General features: G+C 57.4%; 1 protein-coding gene across 2 annotated transcripts in view; it reads right to left on the bottom strand.

Moving 5' to 3' along the window:
* UHRF1 (ubiquitin like with PHD and ring finger domains 1) overlaps positions 1-21,856 on the bottom strand; it is a 34,241-nt gene that overhangs the window by 6,921 nt on the left and 5,464 nt on the right. For both annotated transcript variants that reach the window (XM_045491622.1, XM_045491621.1), the window contains 11 exons: positions 16,995-17,258; positions 16,112-16,272; positions 13,074-13,289; positions 7,569-7,669; positions 7,261-7,447; positions 6,551-6,674; positions 6,325-6,432; positions 5,935-6,039; positions 5,032-5,138; positions 1,856-2,018; positions 1,639-1,776 (listed from right to left, as the gene is read on the bottom strand). In XM_045491622.1, coding sequence (XP_045347578.1) covers positions 1,639-1,776; positions 1,856-2,018; positions 5,032-5,138; positions 5,935-6,039; positions 6,325-6,432; positions 6,551-6,674; positions 7,261-7,447; positions 7,569-7,669; positions 13,074-13,289; positions 16,112-16,272; positions 16,995-17,258 — 1,674 coding nt within the window. The remainder of the gene's footprint in view (positions 1-1,638; positions 1,777-1,855; positions 2,019-5,031; positions 5,139-5,934; positions 6,040-6,324; positions 6,433-6,550; positions 6,675-7,260; positions 7,448-7,568; positions 7,670-13,073; positions 13,290-16,111; positions 16,273-16,994; positions 17,259-21,856) is intronic.

The raw sequence follows: 21,856 nt of genomic DNA, 5'->3' as shown, positions 1-21,856 counted from the left end.
GGCCGCCTCGGCCGGCGCCCTTTCCGCCACCTCACCCTGTCGACATTCCGTCCCCGGTCCCCGCTCTGGCCTCCAAGCCTTGGACTCCCTCTCCCGGCTCAGCCTCCAGGGAGCCTCGGGCAAATGCACCTCCAACTGTCCAACTTCTCAGGAATAAGAGGGCTGAGGGAGCAGCGTGGCCCTGACGGGGTGGAGGGGAAGCGGTCGGACGAGGGGACGCCTGGAAAACGCTGCGCAGCAGCTCCAGCAAGCGAGAGTCTAATTATCACCCTCGCTATTTACTTTTGTTAAATGTTTATTTCTTTTCGAGAGAGAGAGCGAGCGTGCAAGCAAGTGGGAGAGGGACAAAGAGAGAGAGTACACGAGCAAGCGGGGGAGGGGCAGAGCAAGGGAGGATGCAAAGCAGGCTCCGCACTGAGGACGCGGGGCTCGAACCCAAGAACCACGGGATAACGACCCGAACAGAAATTGGACGCTCGGCCAGCTGAGCCACCCAGGCACCCCTATTTCATTCAGAGGTGGGCAAACTCCTCCCCTCCCCAGGCGCCAGGCAGGATTTCTGCCTTCAGAGCCCCGCTGAGGCCCCGCAACGAAAGGGGGCGCCCCGGGAGAACTTCATTTACAAAGAAGTGGCCTCAAGGCCCTTGCTCGCCAACCCAATTTAGAGGAGTCTGGGGCTCCTCTGGGGTCTGACAGGCATTACTGAGTTAGAACCCCGTCTCCGAGGCACCTACAGTCCTGTGGGACTTTCTGGGGTTTCGTCAAGAGATCGACAAGCTTCTTTAGGAACACAATCGTGAAGTCGTGAATATTCCGGGAGCTGGTGTTCCCGTCCCCTGGCTGTTTCCCTCTCCCGTTCCTTAGCCTCTGAAATTCTCCGAGGTACAAACATCACGTTCAGAAGACGACTCTTCGGTGACCCTCGGTGGCGGGGGGGGGGGGGGGGGGGGGAGGGGGGGCATCTGATTCTCAGTGGCAATTAAGATTCCTTAAATAGTCCCACACCGACTTATCAGCTGTAGAGACTCGCCGTACTGAACAGAAAAGCCATAATTATGGCGCAGCAAAGGCGCGCCCCGCACCGGGTGAGCCCTGGGAGATGGGATCGGGAGGTGGGCGCCCCGGCTGCTGGGCGGAGGGGAGCGAGTGCTCGGAGGGCGCACCCCTCCCCACGTCACACCGGTTTTGTGGGTTTGCCTGGAGGCGCCGTGGAGCCTGGCGAAAAGGAGGAAACCGGATGCCGCGCGGATTTCACACAAACCCCTCCCGGAACACGGCTCTCACGAGGAAGTGTGGTTCTCCACCCTCGAACCACGCACGCAAACACCCGCCCACCCCCCAAAATCCGCGGGCTGAACGATCCCAAGGGTACAGCCCGCGAGGTGCAACCAGGTGCCCGGACGTCACTTAACATCACAGGAACCCGGGGGAGCTTCCGGCCGGGAAGGCAGGCCCCCGCTGGCCGGGCCCCCCCCCCCCCGCCCCAAGCTCCCGGAGGCAGGCTCTGCCCCGATCCCCAGCGACCGGCCGGGAAGACGAGGCGCGTCGCAGGGCAGCTCCTGGCTCCGCGGGCATTAGGCCAGAGGAGTCCGGAGCGGGGCTCCCGGGCGAGAGACAGCAGACCCGGCCCGGACGCACCTGCATGGTCAGCCCCAGCTTCTTGATCCGGTCCTTCCCCTCCTTCGTCCAGGGACCGGGTTCTGCGTCGTCCCGCCGGAGCAGGTAGCGCCACACCAGGAAGCCGGACTTGCCCTTCTCCGGCCAGTACCTCACGACCTGCGGGAAGCGGCCGGCGTCGGCAACGTGGGGGGCCCGGGGCCGCGCGGGGCCGGCGGGGGCAGGCAGGGCCGCTCACCTTGTAGATGCCGTCGTACCGGTTGCCCTCGGCGGGGGCGTACTTGCTGTGCTTCCGGCCCTTGACGTTCCGCACGACCCGCACCGGCTTCCCCGACCGCCAGTCCTTGGCCTCGGCCCCTTTGCGGTCGTTGATGGGGGCGCTGCAGTTCAGGGCCAGCGCCCTGTGGGGAGAGCGAGGCCCCGTGAGGGAGAGGCCGGCCGGCGTCCACCCCCCCCCCCCCCCCAAAGAGAGGCTCACGCTCTCGCCGCTAGGGCGCGGGCCTGACCTTGTCTGGAGAGAGGGTGTGGCAGACGGGGGTCAGGTTCAAAAGAGATCAGAGCGGGCTAGCGTGGCCCTGACTGTCCTTATGGGAAAAGGGTACCGGAGGGGGGGTGTCTGGGTGGCTCAGTCGGTTCAGCATCCGACTCTTGGTCTTGGCTCAGGTCACGAATGATCTCATGGTTCGCGAGGTCGAGCCCCGGGTCTGGGTCCGGCTCTGGGCGGAGCGTGCAGAGCCCCACTTGGGATTCGGTCTCTCTCTGTCTCTCCGCCCCTCCCCCGCTTGCTGTCTCTCTCAAAAGAAGTTTTAAAAGCTCTAAAAACATTAGTTAAAAAAAAAAAAAGGAAAAAGGAACAGAGGCACAGCACCCGGGGGAGAAGCCCACGTGAAGGAGGCGAAGGCTGGAGGGACGCACCCACGAGCCACGGGACGCCAGAGACCGCTGGCGGCTGCCAGCAGCTGGAAGAGGCCGGGGGGAGGGGGGCGGGGGGGGATGCTCCCCCACAGGCTTCACAGGAAGCACGGCCCCGCCGACCCCGGGATTTCAGGGTCTGGGCTCCAGAATTACGCAAGAATGAATTCCTGTTGTTTTACGAACCACCCGCTCGTGGTGTTTTGTGACAGGAGGAGCCGCAGGACACGAACACACCACGAGGAGGTGTGCGAAGCCACGCGGGGCTGGGAGGCCCGTCCCACCGAGGGGCACGGAGGCCCCGGGACAGGCAGACCGGGGGTCAGGCTCAGCACAGACTCACTGGCAGCGTCTTCGTGGCTCAGAAGGAAGAGACGAGAATGTGGACGCACGCTTCCCGCAGGATGACTACAGACACGTGGGTCCAGCTCTCGTCCCGAAAGTGAGCTCAGGGCAGTCCCCGCATTGTCCAGGCTTTCCTGAACACGGCTCCCAACAGCCACCGAAACTAAGCTACTCCACTAGCCAAACAACCGTGTAACACAGCACGCCCTCCCCCCTCGCCATTTAGTTACTTGTTCTGCGATTTTGTTTATTTACTTAAGTTTATTTATCTGAGAGAGAGGGGGAGAGGGGGAGAAAGCACACGCGCACGAGCAGGGGAGGGACAGAGAGGATCCCCAGCAGGCTCCGCATCACCAGCGCAGAGCCCGACTCGGGGCTCGAACCCACCAACCTCGAGATCGTGACCTGAGCTGAAGTTGGATGCTTCACCGAATGAGCCACCCAGGCCCCCTGAATTCTGCGATTTTAGACAACGGTATGATAAATATCACTACGTACAGAGGTGCGGGGGGGAGGGGAGGGGCTCAGTCGGCTAGGTATCTGACTCTTGATTTCGGCTTAGGTCACGATCTTGCGGTTCGTGAATTCAAGCCCCACATCGGGCTCTGCACTGACATCACGGAGCCTGCTTGGAGTTCCGTCTCCCCCTCTCCACCCCATCCCCACTCACGCACGCGTGCACGCTCTCTCTCCCCAAAAAATAAACTTTAAAAATAAAATCTTAAAAATATACACAGGTCACTACACGTAAGATTCTCATGCTCTCGTGTCTCACAAACACGCTTCCAAAATAGAATTGCGGGGTCACGGATAAGAACGTTTTCAAGGCTCTCTATACATATAGATAACTTTCCGAGAAGGTGGCACCCACCTGTGTTTCTTTTTTCTTTTATTTTTGAGAGAGCGCAAGTGAGCGAGGGGCAGAGAGAGAGACAGAGACAGAGAGAGGGAGGGAGGGAAGGAGAATCCCAAAGCAGGGCTTAAGTTCACCCAATATGGGGCTCGAACTCACGAACCCTGAGACCATGACCTGAGCCAAAGTCAGATGCTTAACCAACAGAGCCACCCCAGGCGCCCCCGCATCTGTATTTCTACCAACGGTGGAACACTAGTCTCGGTCTTGACATTTCTCAACGTTTTAGAGGTTCTGGCCAATTTTACAGGGGGAAAAAAAAAGGAGTTCACCATCGCTTCAATCTGTATTCTCTGATTACCAACACGGAGTAAGCTTTCGCGGTCATTAAGGATGTGCGTTTCCTTTGTGAACGGTCTGTGTGTCTTTTGCTATTCCCTATTAGTTTTTCTTATTGATCTGCAACAGCTCTTTATATACGAGAACACAGCCATCACATACCATGTCTGTAGCAGACTTGTCCCCCAAACAGTCACCTGCCTTTTCATTCTACATATGGGTTTTATTGATGCAATGTGTAACATCTAGGTCATCACATCGCTTGTCGTTTTCTCGGTTTCATGATGCTTTTTGTGCTTATAAAATCCGTTGCCAATCTGCAGGGCGGGGTCGGCAATCACTGGCCCGCCACTTGGTTCTGCAAATAAGGTTTTGCTGCAACACAACCATGCTTATTCATTTACATGGGCTCTGAGGCTGCTTTTGTGCCACGACGGCAGCATTGAATGGTTACAAGAGAGACCATGCGGCCCACAAAGCCAAAAATATCTATAATCTGGCCTTTCGGGGAAAAAGTTTGCTTTAACACATCTGAAGGACTTTAGCAAAAGGAAGGTAAAAAAAATGGACGTACGTCATCCCTATGTTCTACCACTCTTTCTTTTTTTTAAATGGCAGACTTTTTTTAATGTTTACTTTTGAGAGAGAGAGAGAGAGAGAGCACACGTGAGCAGGGGAGGGGCAGAGAGAGAGGGAGACAGGACCCGAAGCAGGCTCTGTGCTGACAGCACAGAGCCCGACTGAGGCGGGGCTGGAACTCACGAACTGCGAGATCATGACCTGAGTTGAGGTTGGACGCTTAACCCACTGAGCCACCCAGGCGCCCCTCCACCGCACTCTTAATGGGACTCTAACTTCCTGGACAGGACACCCCAAAACAGAACCAACCCCGCCCCTGTGCAGCTGCCACAGGACGAGGCGGAGGCACGGCTGGCGAAGAAATAAGAAAACCCGCTTCGGCAAACCTGTTGGTGTTGGTGAGCTTCTGATCACAAGACTGCTCCGCGGTCCGCTTGTTGCCAGAAAGATCTCGACCACCGCTGCCCGTGTACGTGAAAGAGTTCCCGTGGTCCTGAAACAGAGAAGGACAGGCTGAGCCCTCCACACACAGGAGCACAGACTCCACCGAAAACAAACCCACACACGCCCGTTAGGATGTCAACAGACACACAGAACGTGACAAGTGCAGACAAGGACTGGACAAATCGGGACGCCGTGAGGGACGAGTAAGAACGCAAACTGGCACAGCCACGATGGAAAATGGTACGAAGGTTCCTTGAAAAGTTAAAAACAAAACTGCCATACGAAGCGGCAGGTCCCACTTCTGGGTCCACACCCCAAAGAACTGAAAACGGGGCCTTGAGAAGGTGTTTGCACACTCACACTCAGGGAAGCATGGTCCACGATAGCTAAACGTGCAAACAACCCCGGCGTCCGTTGGTGGATGAAGGATTAACAGTGTGTCCATCCACACGCCGGAGGATGACCCAGCCTCAGGAAGGAAGGACGTCCTGCCGCCTGCCACCGCGTGGACGGACCCGGAGGACACCGTGCGCAGTGACAGGAACCGGACAGAGGAGGACACGTCCGGTGTGACCCCACGTACAGGGGGTCCCCAGAGGAGTCCCGCTCACAGAGACAGAGAGTGGATGGTGGGAGCCGGCGGGGGGAGTCCGTGCTTCATGGGGACAGAGTCCCAGATTGGGACATGGAAGGATCTGGAGACAGATGGCAGGGGCGGCTGTAGAAAAGCGTGCGTGTGCCTGATGCCGCTGAGCTGTGCGCTTAGTGATGGTGACGATGATGAATTTTATGTGCATTTCCCACAGTTTTGTTTTATAACTCCAGACCATCTCCCCCCCACTCACCACGTCGTCCTCGTATCCGCCGGCCAGGACCAGGGAGTAAGCCCCGTCGTTGCTCCGGCCGTGGATGCCCGCCACGTGAGGTCGATGGACCCCCGACTCGCTGACCTACAACGATCACCAAGAAATAAGTGGCACCCTCGGGACGGGCTGCGACAGAGACACTCAACCCCAACGCCCTGGCTCCCTCCCACTTTCAAAGCCAGCGGCCGGACTCTTCTGCCAAAGGCGTCATCACCCCTGTTACCAGAGCCTCTCCCCCAGACACCCCGAGTCTGAGCCACACCCTGGAAGGAACCAGCCTGAAGCCCAGCCCTGCCGCCTTCCCTCGGGGTGGCCCTCGCCCAGGGGCGGGGGCCTCTGAGGCCCCAGAGCCCAGGAAGTCGGGGGTACCTGGACTCTGAACCTCCACATGGTGCCCACGGGGATCCCCGGGATGGGTCCGTAGTGGTTGGACGGGACGATGGTGCACTCCTTGGTACGGCCCACGCACGCCATGCCCTGTCGGTCCGGAAACAGAGGCAAGAGCAGTTTGAGCGCTGGCGGGCCAGGCGGGGCGCGGGGGCGGGGCTCAGTGGCGCGGAGGCGGGGCCGGGGCGCGGGGGCGGGGCCGCCCCACCTTGCCCCAGTCCCGCTGGGAGGAGGACGTGGCCGATGCCATCTTGGCCTTCTTCTTGCTCTCTTTCAGCTTCTCCCCGGCCAGCACCACCTCGCTGGCGTCGTTCCGACACTCGGGGCAATACCTGCGACGGCAGGGGCGTCACCTCCGGCCCGCGCCCGGCCCCTCCCTCGGGCCCCACACCGCAGACACGCCGGCTCCCCGACTCCCTGCCGTCCTGCGCTGGGGGAGGGGGGGCGTTTCCATTTCGATGCCGGCGCCGGCGCGTTAAACGAGAAGCCCAGCTCACGCGTGGCGAGCGACCCCACCGGGCAGGGCAGGGCAGGGCAGGGTGGGAACGTTCCCCTCGCCCCGGAACGTTCTACTGGACGGCAGACGCTCGTCCCTCTCCCACGGGAATTCCCGGGGCCTCCCGACGAGGTCGGCAAATCCGGCTGGGATACGGGACACACACGGGGACGCTCGACGGGCACCTGCTCGCGGCCGCGGACTCGGTTTCCCCACCCCGGCGAGGGCGAGGTGTGCGAACGACAGCCGCGAGGAGCGGCGGCAACGAGCCCGAACAGGTTGGAGGGGGGGGGGGATCCCCGGCCCGGAGCCGCGCCCGTCGCCACCGCCCCGTCCACGTCGACGCGAGCGTGGTGGCCGAGAGGCCGCGCTTCAGACGTGCCGTGACGCCGGCCCCCCCGAGCCCCGGCCCGCCCGCTCACCACTCGTCCTCCTTGGGGATGCTGCTGAGGGGCGGGCGCAGGCAGTAGGTGTGGAAGGCCATGTCGCACTCGTCGCACATGAGCTGCTTGTCCGGGTCCTGCTTGCCCCCGCACAGGTGGCAGGCGCACACGCGGCAGGCCTTGTTCTCGTCGTCTCTGCAGTGCCTGCAGGAGGGCCCGCTCTTCCCTGCGCACGGGACGGCGGGCTCAGCGCGGGCGGCGCCAGCCGGGCACGGTCGGGACGGGAGCCGCCCCCCCCCACCCCACGCCCCACGCGGCACACACGGTGGGGCGGGGCCCGAACTCACTTCTCATCGGGTTTTCCACCACGGGGCTCCCCTCGCCCGGGCGCTCGATCTTGAACACCTCGTCCACGAAGATGATGCGACAGTCATTGAGAGAATCGTCCCTGTGAGGCAGAAGCCGTTAGTCAGACCGTTCCAGCTGGCCGACCCGCCCCGGGGGCCTCGGCGGGGACCCTGCCACCTAACGCGGCTCGCAGAGCGCACGGGCAGCTCTGGTCCGAATGCTACGGGGGCCGCGAGCGTCCACGGAGCTCCTCCCCTCGCCAGGTCAAGTCCCACCGGCTCAGAAACCAGACGAAAACCACACGCACACCGGGGTTTCATCACGTGATGCGTCTGAGAGAATAACGTCTAACCTTGCGGCAGGCAAGACCGACGGAATTAGGCCCCGCATACAAAACCTACAGGTAAAGTCTGATTCAATTTCCTGGTCTCAGACTACAAAACTCTGATAGCTTAAAGGGACCCCCAGTGAGGGGCGCCAGGGTGGTTTAGTTAAGTGTCTGACTCTTTTTTTTTTTTTTTTGGGAGACAGAGCAGGAGCAGGGGAGGGCAGAGAGAGAGGGAGACACAGAATCCGTAGAGGGCTCCAGGCTCTGGGCTCTCAGCACAGAGCCCGAGGCGGGGCTCGAACCCACAAGCTGTGAGATCATGCCCTGAACCAAAGTCAGATGCTCAACCGGTTGAGCCACCCAGGCGCCCCCAAACGTCCCAGTCTTGATTCCAGCTCATGTCATAATCTCACGGTTCTCGAGATCAAACATCAGGCTCCACGCTCAAAATGAAACAGACATTTAAAAGAAAACAATGACCTCCAGGCATCAATCCAACAACTCCATCGACAACGTCCCCAATGGCAACCGAATGTGGTCACCAACATGGGCCGCCTGTGGAATTCTACGTTTTCTAACAACCATCCTGGAAAAGTAAAAACAGATGGAACTCGGGGTGCCTGGGTAGCTCACTTGGTTAAGCATCTGACTTTGGCTCAGGTCAGGAGCCTGTGGTTCATGAGTTCAAGCCCTGCATCCGGCTCTGTGCTGACAGTACAGAGCCTGCTTGGGATTCTCTCTCTCCCTCTCTCTCTGCCCCTCCCCCACTTGCACTCTTTCTCTCAAAATAATAAATATATAAGCTTTAAACAACAACAACAACAACAACGAACCGGGGGCATCTCGGTGGCTCAGTTGGTTGAGCGTCCAACTTCGGCTCAGGTCATGATCTCGTGGTTCACGAGTTCAAGCCCCACATTGGGCTCTATGCCGACAGCTCAGAGCTGGAGTCTGCTTTGGATTCTGTCTCCCTCTCTCCGCCCCTCCCCCGCTCATGCTCTGTCTCTCTCTCAAAAATAAATAAACATTAAAAACGAAAAAAAAAAAAGCAAGGGGTGCCTGGGTGGCTCAGTCGGTTGAGCATCTGACTTTGGTTCAGGGCATGATCTCTCTATCCGTGGGTTCAAGCCCCACGTCAGGCTCTGTGCTGATAGATCGGAGCCTGGAGCTGCTTCGGATTCTGTGTCTCCCTCTCTCTCTGTCCTTCCCCTGCTCGTACTGTCTCTCTCTGTCTCTCAAAAAACGAATAAATGTTAAAAAAAAAAATTTTTTTTTAAAAGCAACGGAATTGATGGGAATGCATTCCATGTAACCCAACGTACACAGAATATTATTTCAACCCATGAGGACCGTTACGGCACTGTTAACAAGCTACTTGGTGTTCTTTTCCAGCACAAAGTCCTGACGCCCAGTGTGTGTCTCACACTCCCGCCACGTCTCAGCTCGTGCTGGCCACGTTTTGGTGCTCGACAGCACGAGTGGCCACAGCCACGGCCCTGGGCCACATAGGCCCAGGTCGCCCCACCAGTTCACAGGAAGCCCGGGGGGAAAAGGCGCGTAGGAGGTGGCGCTGGGAGATGCGCAAGGCAAAACCCCGCTGCGGGGATGCTTTGGCACAAACAACCCGGCTTCTGCAACAGAGAGCCCGGCCAGGAAAGGGGGACGGCAGAGAACCGGAGACTGAAAGGGAACAGCAGCTTGAACGATACATGGCAACCTAACTGAAGCCCATGCACGTTACACAGATCCCGACCAAACGGATGGCCGAGGGAAAAAAGGGGAGATAACTGGAAGACGAACCAACGACGGAACACGTTACTCAGAAATTAGGACCGGGGCGCCGGGCTGGCTCAGGCGGTGGAGCATGTGACCCTCGATCTTGGGGTCGTGGCACAGAGGCCACTTAACGTGAATCAGTTAAAAAGTGAAAAAAAAATTGCGATTCATCTTTGCATTGTGATGGTACTATTACAAGTAAGTTTCTTAGGAAGAGTCACCTTACGGAAATAACCCGCAAGAGACGCATGGATGCGACGGCTCAACGCCTGGGCGTTACCTCACTACGCTGGGGGCAGTGGCATTGTCAGAGGAAGGAAAGTGACAGGAATCCATTGCTAGTGGACACGCCCTTGCAGGAAGGCGAAGGAAGTTCCTCCGACAGGTAGGAAATTATACAGGAAGGCATCTGAGGAGCACAAGGAGGAGAGAAAAACAGAAAGGGCAGAAGTGTGGGCACACACGACAGATTAGCCTCCGTGCACGTCCTCAAGGCCATAGGGGAGGACTGAAACACAGATCCTGACACCGTCCGCTTCTCGGGGACTATGAAGGGACAGACACGAAGACAGGTTTCTACTCTTCACCCCAACTGGCAAAAGTGACCACCGGTGTGTCACGTGTTTACAGCGAAATCCAGAGAAACCCCTAGGAAAACCACGCACAGCGACACACTCGGGAGACCACACGCAAATCTGCACAGAATCCTGTAACACGTTTTAAGTGACCCACGGGAAACGGAGGAAACAAAGAGGGAACAAAGTCCCAGCACAGCATGATTACCGGAAGCGTGAACGGTCTAAACGTGCCAATTAAGAGGCAAGATGGCCAAGTGGACTAAAAAACGACCCAGTTGCATCCTGTGTACGGGAACGTCGCTTCCAACTCAACCACATCGGTTGAAAAGTCAAAGGGAAGAAAAGGACACAGCATGCAAATGGTAACTTGCAAAAGCCAAGCAGGTATGTCATACCCTCCCCGCGGAGCCAGGAAAATTAAAACAACGGAAAGATCTTTGACCAGGAGGACGGAAATGCCCTAAAGGTGTGTGCACCAGACAAGAGCCTCCCAACTGTGCAAGAGAGGCAGACTGGTCGCAGGGCCGCACGGGGCACCTGACAGAGAACCAGACAGACAAGCAGCAAGGATCAGTAGTGAGCACCACCAGAGAACAGACTCTCACAGAGTCAAGCAGGACATTCTGCCCACCAACAGAATATACTTTTTTTTAAGGAACCCCAGAATATTCACCAAGTTAGACCCTCCCTAGCAGGGGCCATAAAACAAACCTCAACATATTTGGAAGTGAAATCACACAGAGTATGTTCTCTGACCACAATAAAGTCCAGTTAGAAATCAGCAACAGAAGGACAGCTCAAAAGTCTCTGAACACCTGGGAATGAAACTCAATACTTCTAAAGAAGCCAGGAGCCAAAGGGGGAGTCTCAAAGGAAATTAAAAAAAAAAAAAAAATTTGAACGGTGAAGAAAAAGAAAAAATACAACATAGCAAAATATGTGGAAAGCAGTTAAGGCAGTGCTCAGAGGGAAACGTATAGCACTGAGTGCTGATGTTAGGAAAGAAAACGGCTCAGATCAATAGTGTAAGTTGCTACCTCAAGAAACTAGAAAAGGAAGAGAACCCAAAGAAAGAAGAAGGGAGCAAATTTAAAAGATGAAAGCAGAAGTCAATGACATTGAAAACAAGAAAAGATAGGGGCGCCCGGGTGGCTCAGTCGGTTAAGCGCCCGACTTCGGCTCAGGTCATGATCTGGGCTGGGTTCAAGCCCCACGTCAGGCTCTGTGCTCACAGCTCAGAGCCTGGGACCTGCTTCTGTTTCTGTGTCTGCCTCTCTCTCTGCCCCTCCCCTGCTCATGCTCCCTCTCCCTCTTTCTCTCTCAAAAACAAACATTAAAAAAAAGGAAACAAGAAAATAGAGACCAGCAATGAAATAACACACTGGTTCTTTGTTAGCAATGACATAGCTGCACCCTGGCCTGAGCCCCAGGACCTTGCTCCTAAATGCCAGCATCAGCCTCTGCCCTGGTGTCCCTGCTCCCACACTGCCCCCTACAGTCCATTCCCCTCTCGGCCACCAGAGCTAGGATTCTTAACTGTAGGTGAAAGCGTGTCGCTCGTGTGCTTAAACGCTCCAATGGCTGGCCGCAACAGACAATGAACACCAGTTCCGTACCTCTCCATGATGCTCGGAGGCTCCCACAGTCTTGGTTCCTCCCACCTTCTTTCCCTCCACTCCACCCCACTGGCTTTCTCCCCAGACTACAAATGCGCCAGGTATGGCCCTGCCCCAGGACCTTTGCACTTGTCGTGCCTGTGCTTAGGACACTGTTACCCAAATACTTGTGTACGTATACATGATACATATGATGGAATATTATTCAACCACAAGAAGGAAATCCTGACACCTGCTACAATGTGGATGGACCCGGAGGACACTGTGCGCCGTGACAGAAACCAGACACAGAAGGACACGTCCTATGTGACCCCACTCACTGGAGGTCCCTAGAAGAGTCCCGTCCACAGAGACAAAGAGTAGATGGTGGGACCCAGGGGTGGGGCAGGGGGGCAGGCAGTCAGTGTTTCATGGGGACAGAATCTCAATTTGGGGAGATGGAAAGTTCTGGAGACAGATGGTGGGAGTAGCTACACAACAGTGTAAGTATGTTTGATGCCCCTGAGCTGTGTGCTTGGGAAAGTTTAACATAGTAAGTTTTCTGTTATATATATTTTCTCTCTCTCTCTCTCTCTCTCACACACACACACACACACACACACACACACACACACAGAGGCAAGGTAGGGTAGGGCTTGGCAAACACTTCCTGCAAAGGGCCAGACGGTAACTATTTTTGGCTTTGCAGGCCACACACTCTCTTTCCCAACTAAACAACTCTGCCCTTGTGACACCAAAGCAGCCACAGATAACCGTTGAAGAGATGGGCGTGGCTGTGTGCCAATAAAACTTTATTTGCCAAAACAGGCAGACGGCCGGATCTGGTCCGTGGACTGCAGTTTGCCGAGCCCTGATGTGGAGGACATCCCTACGTGCGCTTTGCTTCTGTGCGTGTCTATGCCTGCTTATGCGCAGAATATCCCTGGCAGGTAACAAGAAGACAGGTCTCCAGAAAGGACAAGCGGGTGACCAAGGGAAAGAGAAGGGAGAATATTCCTTCGGTACTGTCCGGACTTTGACCCATTTGAGATTATGACTATTCACCAAACTCCAAACAGCACAAAAAAGAGAGAAAGGCAACTTGAAATCTCCACTGTCGGGACCTGGGGCTCAGAGACGGTCCCCCGAGTGAGCGTGTGGCAGAGACCGAGGGCCTCACCCAGACGGCGCCGGCCGGACAGCCGCAGGGCCCGGCGTATCACTCACCCGAGCCTGACGTTGGCATACAGCTCCCGTGCCGTCCGCGTCTCACGCTTGCGCAGGATTTCCGCATCGTACCAGAAGCCACGCTCCTTGGGGTTGTCGGGGTTATAGTTGAGCATGACCACCTGGCCGACCTCTATCTCCTGCCACTGCAGAATGGTTCGGGCACGGGCCCGCACGTCGCGGGGACTCATCTGGACCACTCCATTCTCCGGGTAGCTAGGAAGAAAACCCCATGCTCAGATCCCGGGGGGAACACCCGACTTCACTCCCCGGGGAAGGAGATAGAAGCCGACGCAGAAAAGGCTGTGCCAGCGTGGGTGTGGGTCACTTTGATCACGGTGGCCTGTGAAGTCCCCTCCCCAACAATCTCCTTGGCGGAAAATACACAGCCAAAGAAGACATACCCCGATTACAGAAGGTGTTGTGGGTTCAACTGTGTGTCCCCCAAAAAGACATGTTGGGAGTACTAATCCCTGGTACCTGGGAAGGAGAGCTCACTTGGAAATAGGGTCTCTGCAGATGCCATCAAGTCAAGAGGAGGTCAACACTGGGGGGGGGGGGGCCTAAATGCAATGACCGGTGTCCTTATTAAGAAGAGGAAATACAACACGGGGCGCCTGGGTGGCTCAGTTAAGCGACCAACTTTGGCTCAGGTCATGATCTCACGATCGTGGGTTCGAGCCCCGTGTCGGGCTCTGTGCTGACAGCTCTGAGCCTGGAACCTGCTTTGGATTCTGTGTCTCCCTCTCTCTCTGCCCAACTTCCCCCATCTCCTCAAAAATAAATAAACATTTAAAATTAAAAAAAAAAAAAAAATAGGGCGCCTGGGTGGCTCAGTCAGGTTCAGCTCAGGTCATGATCTCACGGTTTGTGGGTTCGGGCTCTGTGCTGACAGCTAGGAGCCCAGAGCCTCGTTTATTTAAAAAAGGGTGGGGGAGGGCACCCAGATGGCTCAGTCAGTTAAGCAACCAATTTGGGCTCAGGTCCTGATCTTGTGACTTTTGAGTTCGAACCCCGTGTCAAGCCCTGTGCTGACAGCTCAGAGCCTAGAGCCTGCCTGGGATTTTGTGTCTCCCTCTCTCTCCCTGTCTCTCTCTGTCTCTCTCTCTGCCCCTCCCCTGCTCACGCTCTGTCTCCCTGTCTCTCTCAAAACTAAATAAAACATTAAAAAATTAAAAACAGGGGCGCCTGGGTGGCTCCGTCGGTTAAGCGTCCGACTTCCACTCAGGTCATGATCTCGCGGTTGTGGGTTCGAGCTCCGCGTCGGGCTCTGTGCTGACAGCTCTCAGCCTGGAGCCTATTTCGGATTCTGCGTCTCCCTCTCTCTCTGCCCCTGCCCCTCTCACATTCTGTCTCTCTCTCTCTCTCTCTCTCAAAAATAAATAAACATTAAAAAAAAGAAAAAAAACAAAACAACAAGAAGAGGAACTTTGACAGACAGGAGAGTGACGCGTGAAGACAGAGCCAAAGACTGGAGGGACGCGGACACAGGCCAAGGACTGCCAGCCGACACCAGAAGCTCTAAGAAGCAAAGAGGGACCCTTCCCTAGAGCCTCCGGAGGGAGCGCCGCCCTGCCGGCCCCGTGATTTTGACTGTGGACTTCTGGAGTCCAGAGCGGGGAGAGCACCAACTTCTGTTACTAGAAGCCACTCGGCAGTGCCACGTACTTTGTTGGGGCAGCACCCCCCGCCCCAGGGCTTACTACAGAGGACATCTGTGGAGGCAAAAGACTGCTGCCTGCCTCCCTGTGCCTCTACCGGGAGGGGTTTATGGACAGGGGCTTACCTCGTTACAATAGGAAGTCATTATTCCAAACATTCAAGAGTATTCTAGCAGCCTCAAATAAGGCATAAAGTAATTGGGCTGAAAGAAACACTCTACCAACAACGAGGTTACACCTCAGCTGAAGGGGAACCCCTAGATCTATCACGACTGCCCGCAGCGCCTCGTGCCCCCTCTTCTCCAGCAAATGTTCGAGAACGAGGGTTGCCGAACTTTCCCCGACGGTCAGACAGTGAATATTCTAAGGTTTATAACTACCCAACTCTATACAAGCAAAACAGCCACAGGCAATATATAAACAAACGGGCGTTGATGTGCTCTGATAAAGCTTTCTTCACAAATCCGGGTGGCATAGGGCTGGGGACGCGGCCCGAAGGCCGCAGTGTGTAACCCCCTCCGAGAGGCCGCGGGTCCTGCAGGGACGGACTCCTTCCTCCAACTCTTCCAGTGGGTTTTTGCAGACTGAAGGGAGGATGTGCCAGAAACCGGCAGGGAAGCCGATGGGGCCCCCACACCCCCCCCCCTGGAATGTAAACTCCCTGGGGAGGCACACGCCCTCTGTTACGGAAGGAGTCGTGTCCCCCAAAGTCCCCAGGTCGGAGCCCTAAGCCCTGATGTGACTGCACGTGGAGGTGGGGTCTCCAGTGAGGGGAGCAGCATTAAGAGAGGCCGTAAAGGTGGGGCTCTAGTCTGACGGGACTGGAGTCCTTTGAGAAGGAGACACCAGGGCTCTCTCTTGGCCCCACAAAGGACCGGCCGCCTGAGGACACAGTGGGAAGGCGGCCATCCAAAAGCCAGGAAGACCCTGCCAGCCCCGTGATCTGGGATCTGCAGCCTCCAGAACTGTGACACGTAGCCGTCCGGCCTGTGCGGTCTTGCGACGGCCACTCAAGACACCCGAGGAGCACATCCGAGGTCCTCTCCATGACAGACGGGGACTCCCCGTGCCTCGCACACAGTAAGCGCTCACTAAGTACTTGTGCACTCCAGTGAGGGACAGACGAGAGACTCGGGAGCCGGTTCATGCAGTGGCGACACGAGGCACGAGCAGAATAAAACAGGAAGCAGGGTGGGCAGGGCACCTTTCCAACTAGATGACCCGAGGAGGAGGGGGTCCGCCTGGCTGTGGGTCCCCGAGACGTGGCTCCTCGAGGGGTGGCCTCCTGTGTGGTTTGCTGGCGTGGGTGGTGCCAACCTCCAGGCCCCACATACACGGAGCCAACGCCCCGGCCCAGCCACCCTCGGTGCCACTCACTCGTCATATTTGACGTGGTAAATGATGTCGTCTTCGGGCGTCACGCTGGAGGTAGAGCTGCAGGGCTCGTCTTGGGAAGGTGCCTTCCTGGTCACCCTGACAACCTGCGCCTCGAACCACGCCCCCATGTTCGTGTCCCGAGCATCCACATACTCGTTGACCTGCCAGGGGCGAGAAACCGAGGACACTGGTCCGATCGGCAACGCTGACCACAGACGCCGCAGGCTCTCGGGCACCCGGGACTTCGGGACCAGGATCAGACCCAAGTGCCCACAACAGGATTCCTTGGCTGCGGCACCGCCGACATTGGGGCCCGGTCGCCCTCCGGGCGGGGGTGTCCCAGGTGCTGTCGGGGACTGAGCAGCATCCCCGGCCCCCCGCCTGTCGATGCCAGGAGCACCCGGAGCGGGGACAGCCACAGACGTCCCCAGGTGTCGCCAAGTGTCCCCTGGGGGCAGAATCGCCTCTGCTTTGCAGTCCCAGGGAGGCCAGAACGCCGGTCTTTCAAGATAAGCTGGGAACCCAGATCTTTATGTGACGCTGGCTGACCTCAAGGGTGGCAGCGAATTCAGGGGTTTCGCGGCCCCTGGGAAGGGCACAGAAGACCCCCGCACAACCCAGACACAACACTCACCACGCAGGATCACAAGGGAATGCTGGGATATTCTGCTCCCACAGGGATGCTCCAGGAGCCCACCCACTGGCGATTTTCATGAGCAGCCTGCCCGCCCTCCTGGGACCGAGGTGGGCACCTGGGAAGCCAGGGACGATGGAGGGGCAGAGGGGCAGGGGGGCAGGCTGCCCGGCGGCCTGGGGGCGGAGAGACTGGCCGGGCGGGGGGCGGGGAGCACACTCAGCCCCAAACCTTCTGCGCGAGACCCACCTTGTACAGACCCAGCTCTGTCTCGTCCCAGGCGTCTTCATCCGCTAAGCCCGCCTTCCCATCCGCCTCCGAGGCCGCCTCGCCGCTATTGGAGGACTTGTCCGACTCGCTCTGGCCCAGGCAGCAGCCAGAATCGGTATCTGACAGTTCAGAGTCCTTCTCCTTGCTGCTGCTGGGGGGGAGCACCAGGCTTTGGCGGACCAGGAGCTGGATGGTGTCGTTCAGGCGGACGTCATAGTCGAAGAGAGTGTGGCCGTCCTCCATCTGCAGAGACACCGAGGCCAAGGTCACTGGCCCGCCAGACACCTGCCCTCGCCCTCCCGGTGCCAGGCAGGACTCCGCCACGAGCACGGTACCACACCTGCCCTCGCGGAGGCCAGGATCTAGCTGAGATTACGGGACGACACGACCTATCAACTCCCGGGGGGTGCACGCTGTCACCCCTTCCCTCGGGGCCCTTACGCCTCCAAAGATATTCCCTGTGTCATATGGCGAACGTTCTGTGAACACACAGCATAACATCCCACGTCAGGAGAGGTTTTCTTTCTTTTTTTCTGAACGTTTATTTATTATGAGAGAGGGAGCCGGAGAGAGGTAGGGAGAGAGGAGTGAGAGAGACTCCCAAGCAGGCTCTGGACCATCAGCGCAGAGCCCAACGCGGGGCTCGAACTCACGAACCGTGAGATCACGACCTGAGCTGAAATCACGAGTCGGACGGTTAACCGACTGAGCCACCCAGGAGCCCCAGGAAGGTTTTCTTAATATTCTGTCTTTCGTAACTTTTATCACAATAAAAACGCGTTACCTTTATCACTGGTTCTAAACGGAGGGCAATTCTGCCCTCCGGGGAACGCTGGGTGAGGTTCCCTGGCTCAAAAATGTCTCTGGTGTGAAGGCAGAGAAACTCCGCGCTAGTTATTTAGGGGAAAAAATGGGAGCGCAGGCCCTGCCCACACTGGGCAGCACAGCCACTCCCCGCAGGGTCACACGGTCCAAAGCAGGGTGAGCCCCGGTGTCTGCGAGTCACCCCCTCTCTCCCTCCACTCGGCGTGTGTATTTAAACGTGTGCAGCGTCCCAGGACATCAGAAGGTCAGGCTGTTACAGAACGCAGAGACTCCTGGGGGTGAATGGAACCCCCTAACCAAGGGGGTCTCGCTCAGGGTGATCCTGTCCCCAGGGGACACTCGACGAGACCTGGGATCGTTTCGGTTGTCACAACCGGGGTGCTCCCAGCATGAGCGGGCGGGGCCGGGGAGGCCCCCACAACAGGGAGCGACCCAGCCCCCGTGTCCCCGGTGCTGAGGAGACCCCATCCTAGATGCACCGATGCACACACCCAACAGTCCGCAGTCCCTTTGGAGGCTCTGGCCCTCGCTCGGCCCCTCTGCCCACCGGAGTCCCTGCTAGCAAACCCTCCCTGCCAGCCAACTCCCGTGGGCCACCCTGGGCGCGTCCCGGCAAGGGCGCGTGAAGGAGTTTTACCTTCTGAGCCGCATCCCGGTGGCCCAAAAGGCCAAGGAGTTGTCTTTTGCTAGACACTGTCCCGGGGTCCTCTGCCAGCTCCCAGCAAGGACCCTCGGTGCATCTAGGTCTATCCCGATGCCCCAAGGCAGGTTTCTGCACTGCGGACACACGGGGCCGGACTGTTCCCTGCAGGACCCTCCTGGGCACCACGGGGGAGCGGCAGTGCCGACCCCGCACGCTCCCTGCCAACCCCAGATGTCCCTAGACACCGCCCACCGTCCCCTGAGGGCAGAACTCGCAGGTTCAGAGGCAGTGTCCTGAAGAAGAAGGAGGAGAGAGGACAGCAGACACGAATCAACTTTCCTTCCTGCCCGATGTGCCGGAAGTGGTGGTTCCAAGGCCAGGTGGCGGGCGAGGTCTCACACCAAAGCGCGGCTCAGGGCCCAAAGCCCCTGCTGCACTGGCTGCTGGTCTTTTCTTCACTGGTCACAGGCCGGAGAATCTGATGAATGATCACCCCGCTCCCCCGGGAGGATGCACCTGAACACATTAACGCTTGCCTACGGCCACAGGGAATTCCGCGACCCCGCTCCCCCCTCCCCCCACCTGTTCACCTGGCACGACGGTGCAGCCTCCGATGTGCCCAGCCCTGCCCACGTGCCACGGGAAGGCCAGGGTCGGGGAGACATGATGCCGGCCCTCCATCACAGGGCCAGCACAGGACAATGGGTAGAGGGGACACAGATGGGAAGGAAGAGACCAGACTGGTCAACCTGCACACCCATATGCACCGCAGCCGGGCTCACAGCAGCCTAAGGGCGGAAACAACCCAGCGTCCATCAACCGGGGCGGGGGAGGGATACACACAACGCGTCTGCCGCGCACGAACACGTCACCCGGCCTGAGCAGGAGCGAGGCGCCCACACCCGCTGCCCCGCGGACAGACCCTGAACACCTGATGCTCAGAGAGGGAACCAGAGACGGGAGTCCACACGGGGAGTGACTCCAGAACAGGCTCCTCCAGGGACAGGAAGGGGACTCCTGGGTGCCAGGGGAGGGGGGAGGGAGCGACAGCTAGTAGGGATGGGGCTTCTTTTTTTTTTTTTTTTTGGAGGTTTTTATTTTTGAGAGAAAGAACGAGAATGAGGGAGGGAGGGGCAGAGAGAGGGAGACAGAATCCGAAGCAGGCTCCAGGCTCTGAACTATCAGCACAGAGCCCGACGCAGGGCTCAAACCCACAAACCGTGAGATCATGACGTGAGCGGAAGTCGGATGCCTAACCGACGGAGCCACCCAGGCACCCCAAGGACGGGGCTTCTGTCTGGGGCAATGGAATGTTCTAACCTTGACTGTGGTGATGGATGCACCATGCTGTGAATATAGTCAAAAGCACTAGACTGTGCACTTTAGGGGGTGAACGGTGTGGTATGTGAATCACATCTCAATAAAGCTGCCATTTATTTATTTGTGTTTTTCTTTTTTTTTTTTTTTAATTTTTTTTTTTTCAACGTTTATTTATTTTTGGGACAGAGAGAGACAGAGCATGAACGGGGGAGGGGCAGAGAGAGAGGGAGACACAGAATCGGAAACAGGCTCCAGGCTCTGAGCCATCAGCCCAGAGCCCGACGCGGGGCTCGAACTCCCGGACCGCGAGATCGTGACCTGGCTGAAGTCGGACGCTTAACTGACTGCGCCACCCAGGCGCCCCTGTGTTTTTCTTTTTTAAGGGAGAAAAGGAGTCCAAGAAAGGCAGGTACTGTAGGATTCCAGCTCTGGGACACTGTGGAAAAGGCAAAGCCACAGAGACAGCAGGGGCTGGGGGAGGAGGGACTGAGCAGGTGTGGCACCAAGTTCGGTTTCAGGGCAGCAAGGCCCCTCTGATCCACAGTGGCGGGTACGTATCGCCACACGTGTCCAAACCTGCAGAACGCACGCCAGGAAAGAACCCTGATGTCACCCATGCGTTGAACGTAACAGACATGCCACCCTAGCGGGGATGCCGACAGCTGGGGGGGGGGGGTGTACATAGGAGGCAGGGTGTACTAGAAATCTCTGAACCTTCCTTTTAATGGTGCAGAGAACCTAAGATCCAGGTCATGTCCTCACAGCCATGAGATCAAGCCTCATGCTGGGCTCCAGACAAGGGAGAGCCGGTGGGAGAGAGGTGGAACCAGGGAGAGCGCAACCGGGCCCCTAGAGTCCACAAGGGGTCAGGAAGCCCTGACCGTGCAGGAGCAAGGACACAGACAGAGGCACAAATAGGACAGGGAAAGGGGCATTCGGGAGGTGGCATAGCGCATAATTCACAAGCTGGTCTGGCTGCTTCCTGAGGCCACTTCTGGAACCTTCCAGCAAGGCCCCCACAGTCCGCAGGAAGCTTGCGCAAGTATTTGCTGTAAGAGAAGGTATGCGTTGCGTGCCCCTCTCCCTCCACCTTGCCTGCCCAAAGCTGTGCACAAACGTTCTGTTCAGGAACCACGGGGCAGAGAGGCTGGGCCCAGGCCTGCCTCATGCCAACGTGTTCGGCATCAGGTGCTGGAACATTCCACGTTTGGATTCGTTTTCAAGAGCCTAAAATTCCAGAGCCTCTGGCCAGCTCAGTGGGTGGAGCGTGCGACTCTTGATCTCAGGGTTGTGAGTTTGAGCCCCACGCTGGATATAAAGATTACTTAAAAATAAAATCTTAAAAAAAAGAGAAAAAAAGGGGGATCCTAAAGTTCCGGCGGAGGCTAATGGCATGAATAAAAAGTACAAAAGCCGAACGACAGGCGATCTGCACCTCATGGTAGCAGTCCTAACGTTAAAATTAAACTCGAAGTTAACATCTCGTAGGACAGAACTCTGCACTGAAAAATCCCTCAAACTGCCTATTCTGGAACATGTATACGTGGTTTGGGGCCGATAACTCCGTAAGTGACAATTCAGGTCTAGGCAAAACTGCCCACAGTATTTATGTCCGTCTGTCTCTCTCTCTTTTTTTTAGAGGGAGAGAGCAAAAGCAAGCAGGACAAAGAGGCTGAGAGGGAGAGAGAGAGAATCTCAAGCAGGCTCCACACTGACAGCATAGAGCCTAACTTGGGGCTCGATCCCACAACCGTGAGAGCAGGACCTAAGCCAACAAGACTCGGACACCCAGCCAAGCCACCCAGGCGCCACTGTCTTTCTTTTTTAATCCAAGTATGCCTCCTGGACGTGTGGCATTTTCGGCCACGCATGCCGTGCAAGGGCGAAATAAACACGTACACGATTTGACATCTAAACACGCTGGTTCCCGTTGGACACTGGGATTAAAAACTTGCCACGCCTACCACTGCTGCCCACTCTCTGCCCCCTGGTGACAATCTCGAGGGCTACTTTTCAGGGTGCAGGGTGCTGCCCAGAGGCACGAGAGGCCAGG

This window comes from Leopardus geoffroyi, chromosome A2 (genome assembly GCF_018350155.1).
Source record: "Leopardus geoffroyi isolate Oge1 chromosome A2, O.geoffroyi_Oge1_pat1.0, whole genome shotgun sequence".
Taxonomy (NCBI): Eukaryota; Metazoa; Chordata; class Mammalia; order Carnivora; family Felidae; genus Leopardus; species Leopardus geoffroyi.
The sequence above is the reverse complement of the archived record's forward strand: the minus strand, read 5'-3'. Positions and strand labels throughout refer to the sequence as shown.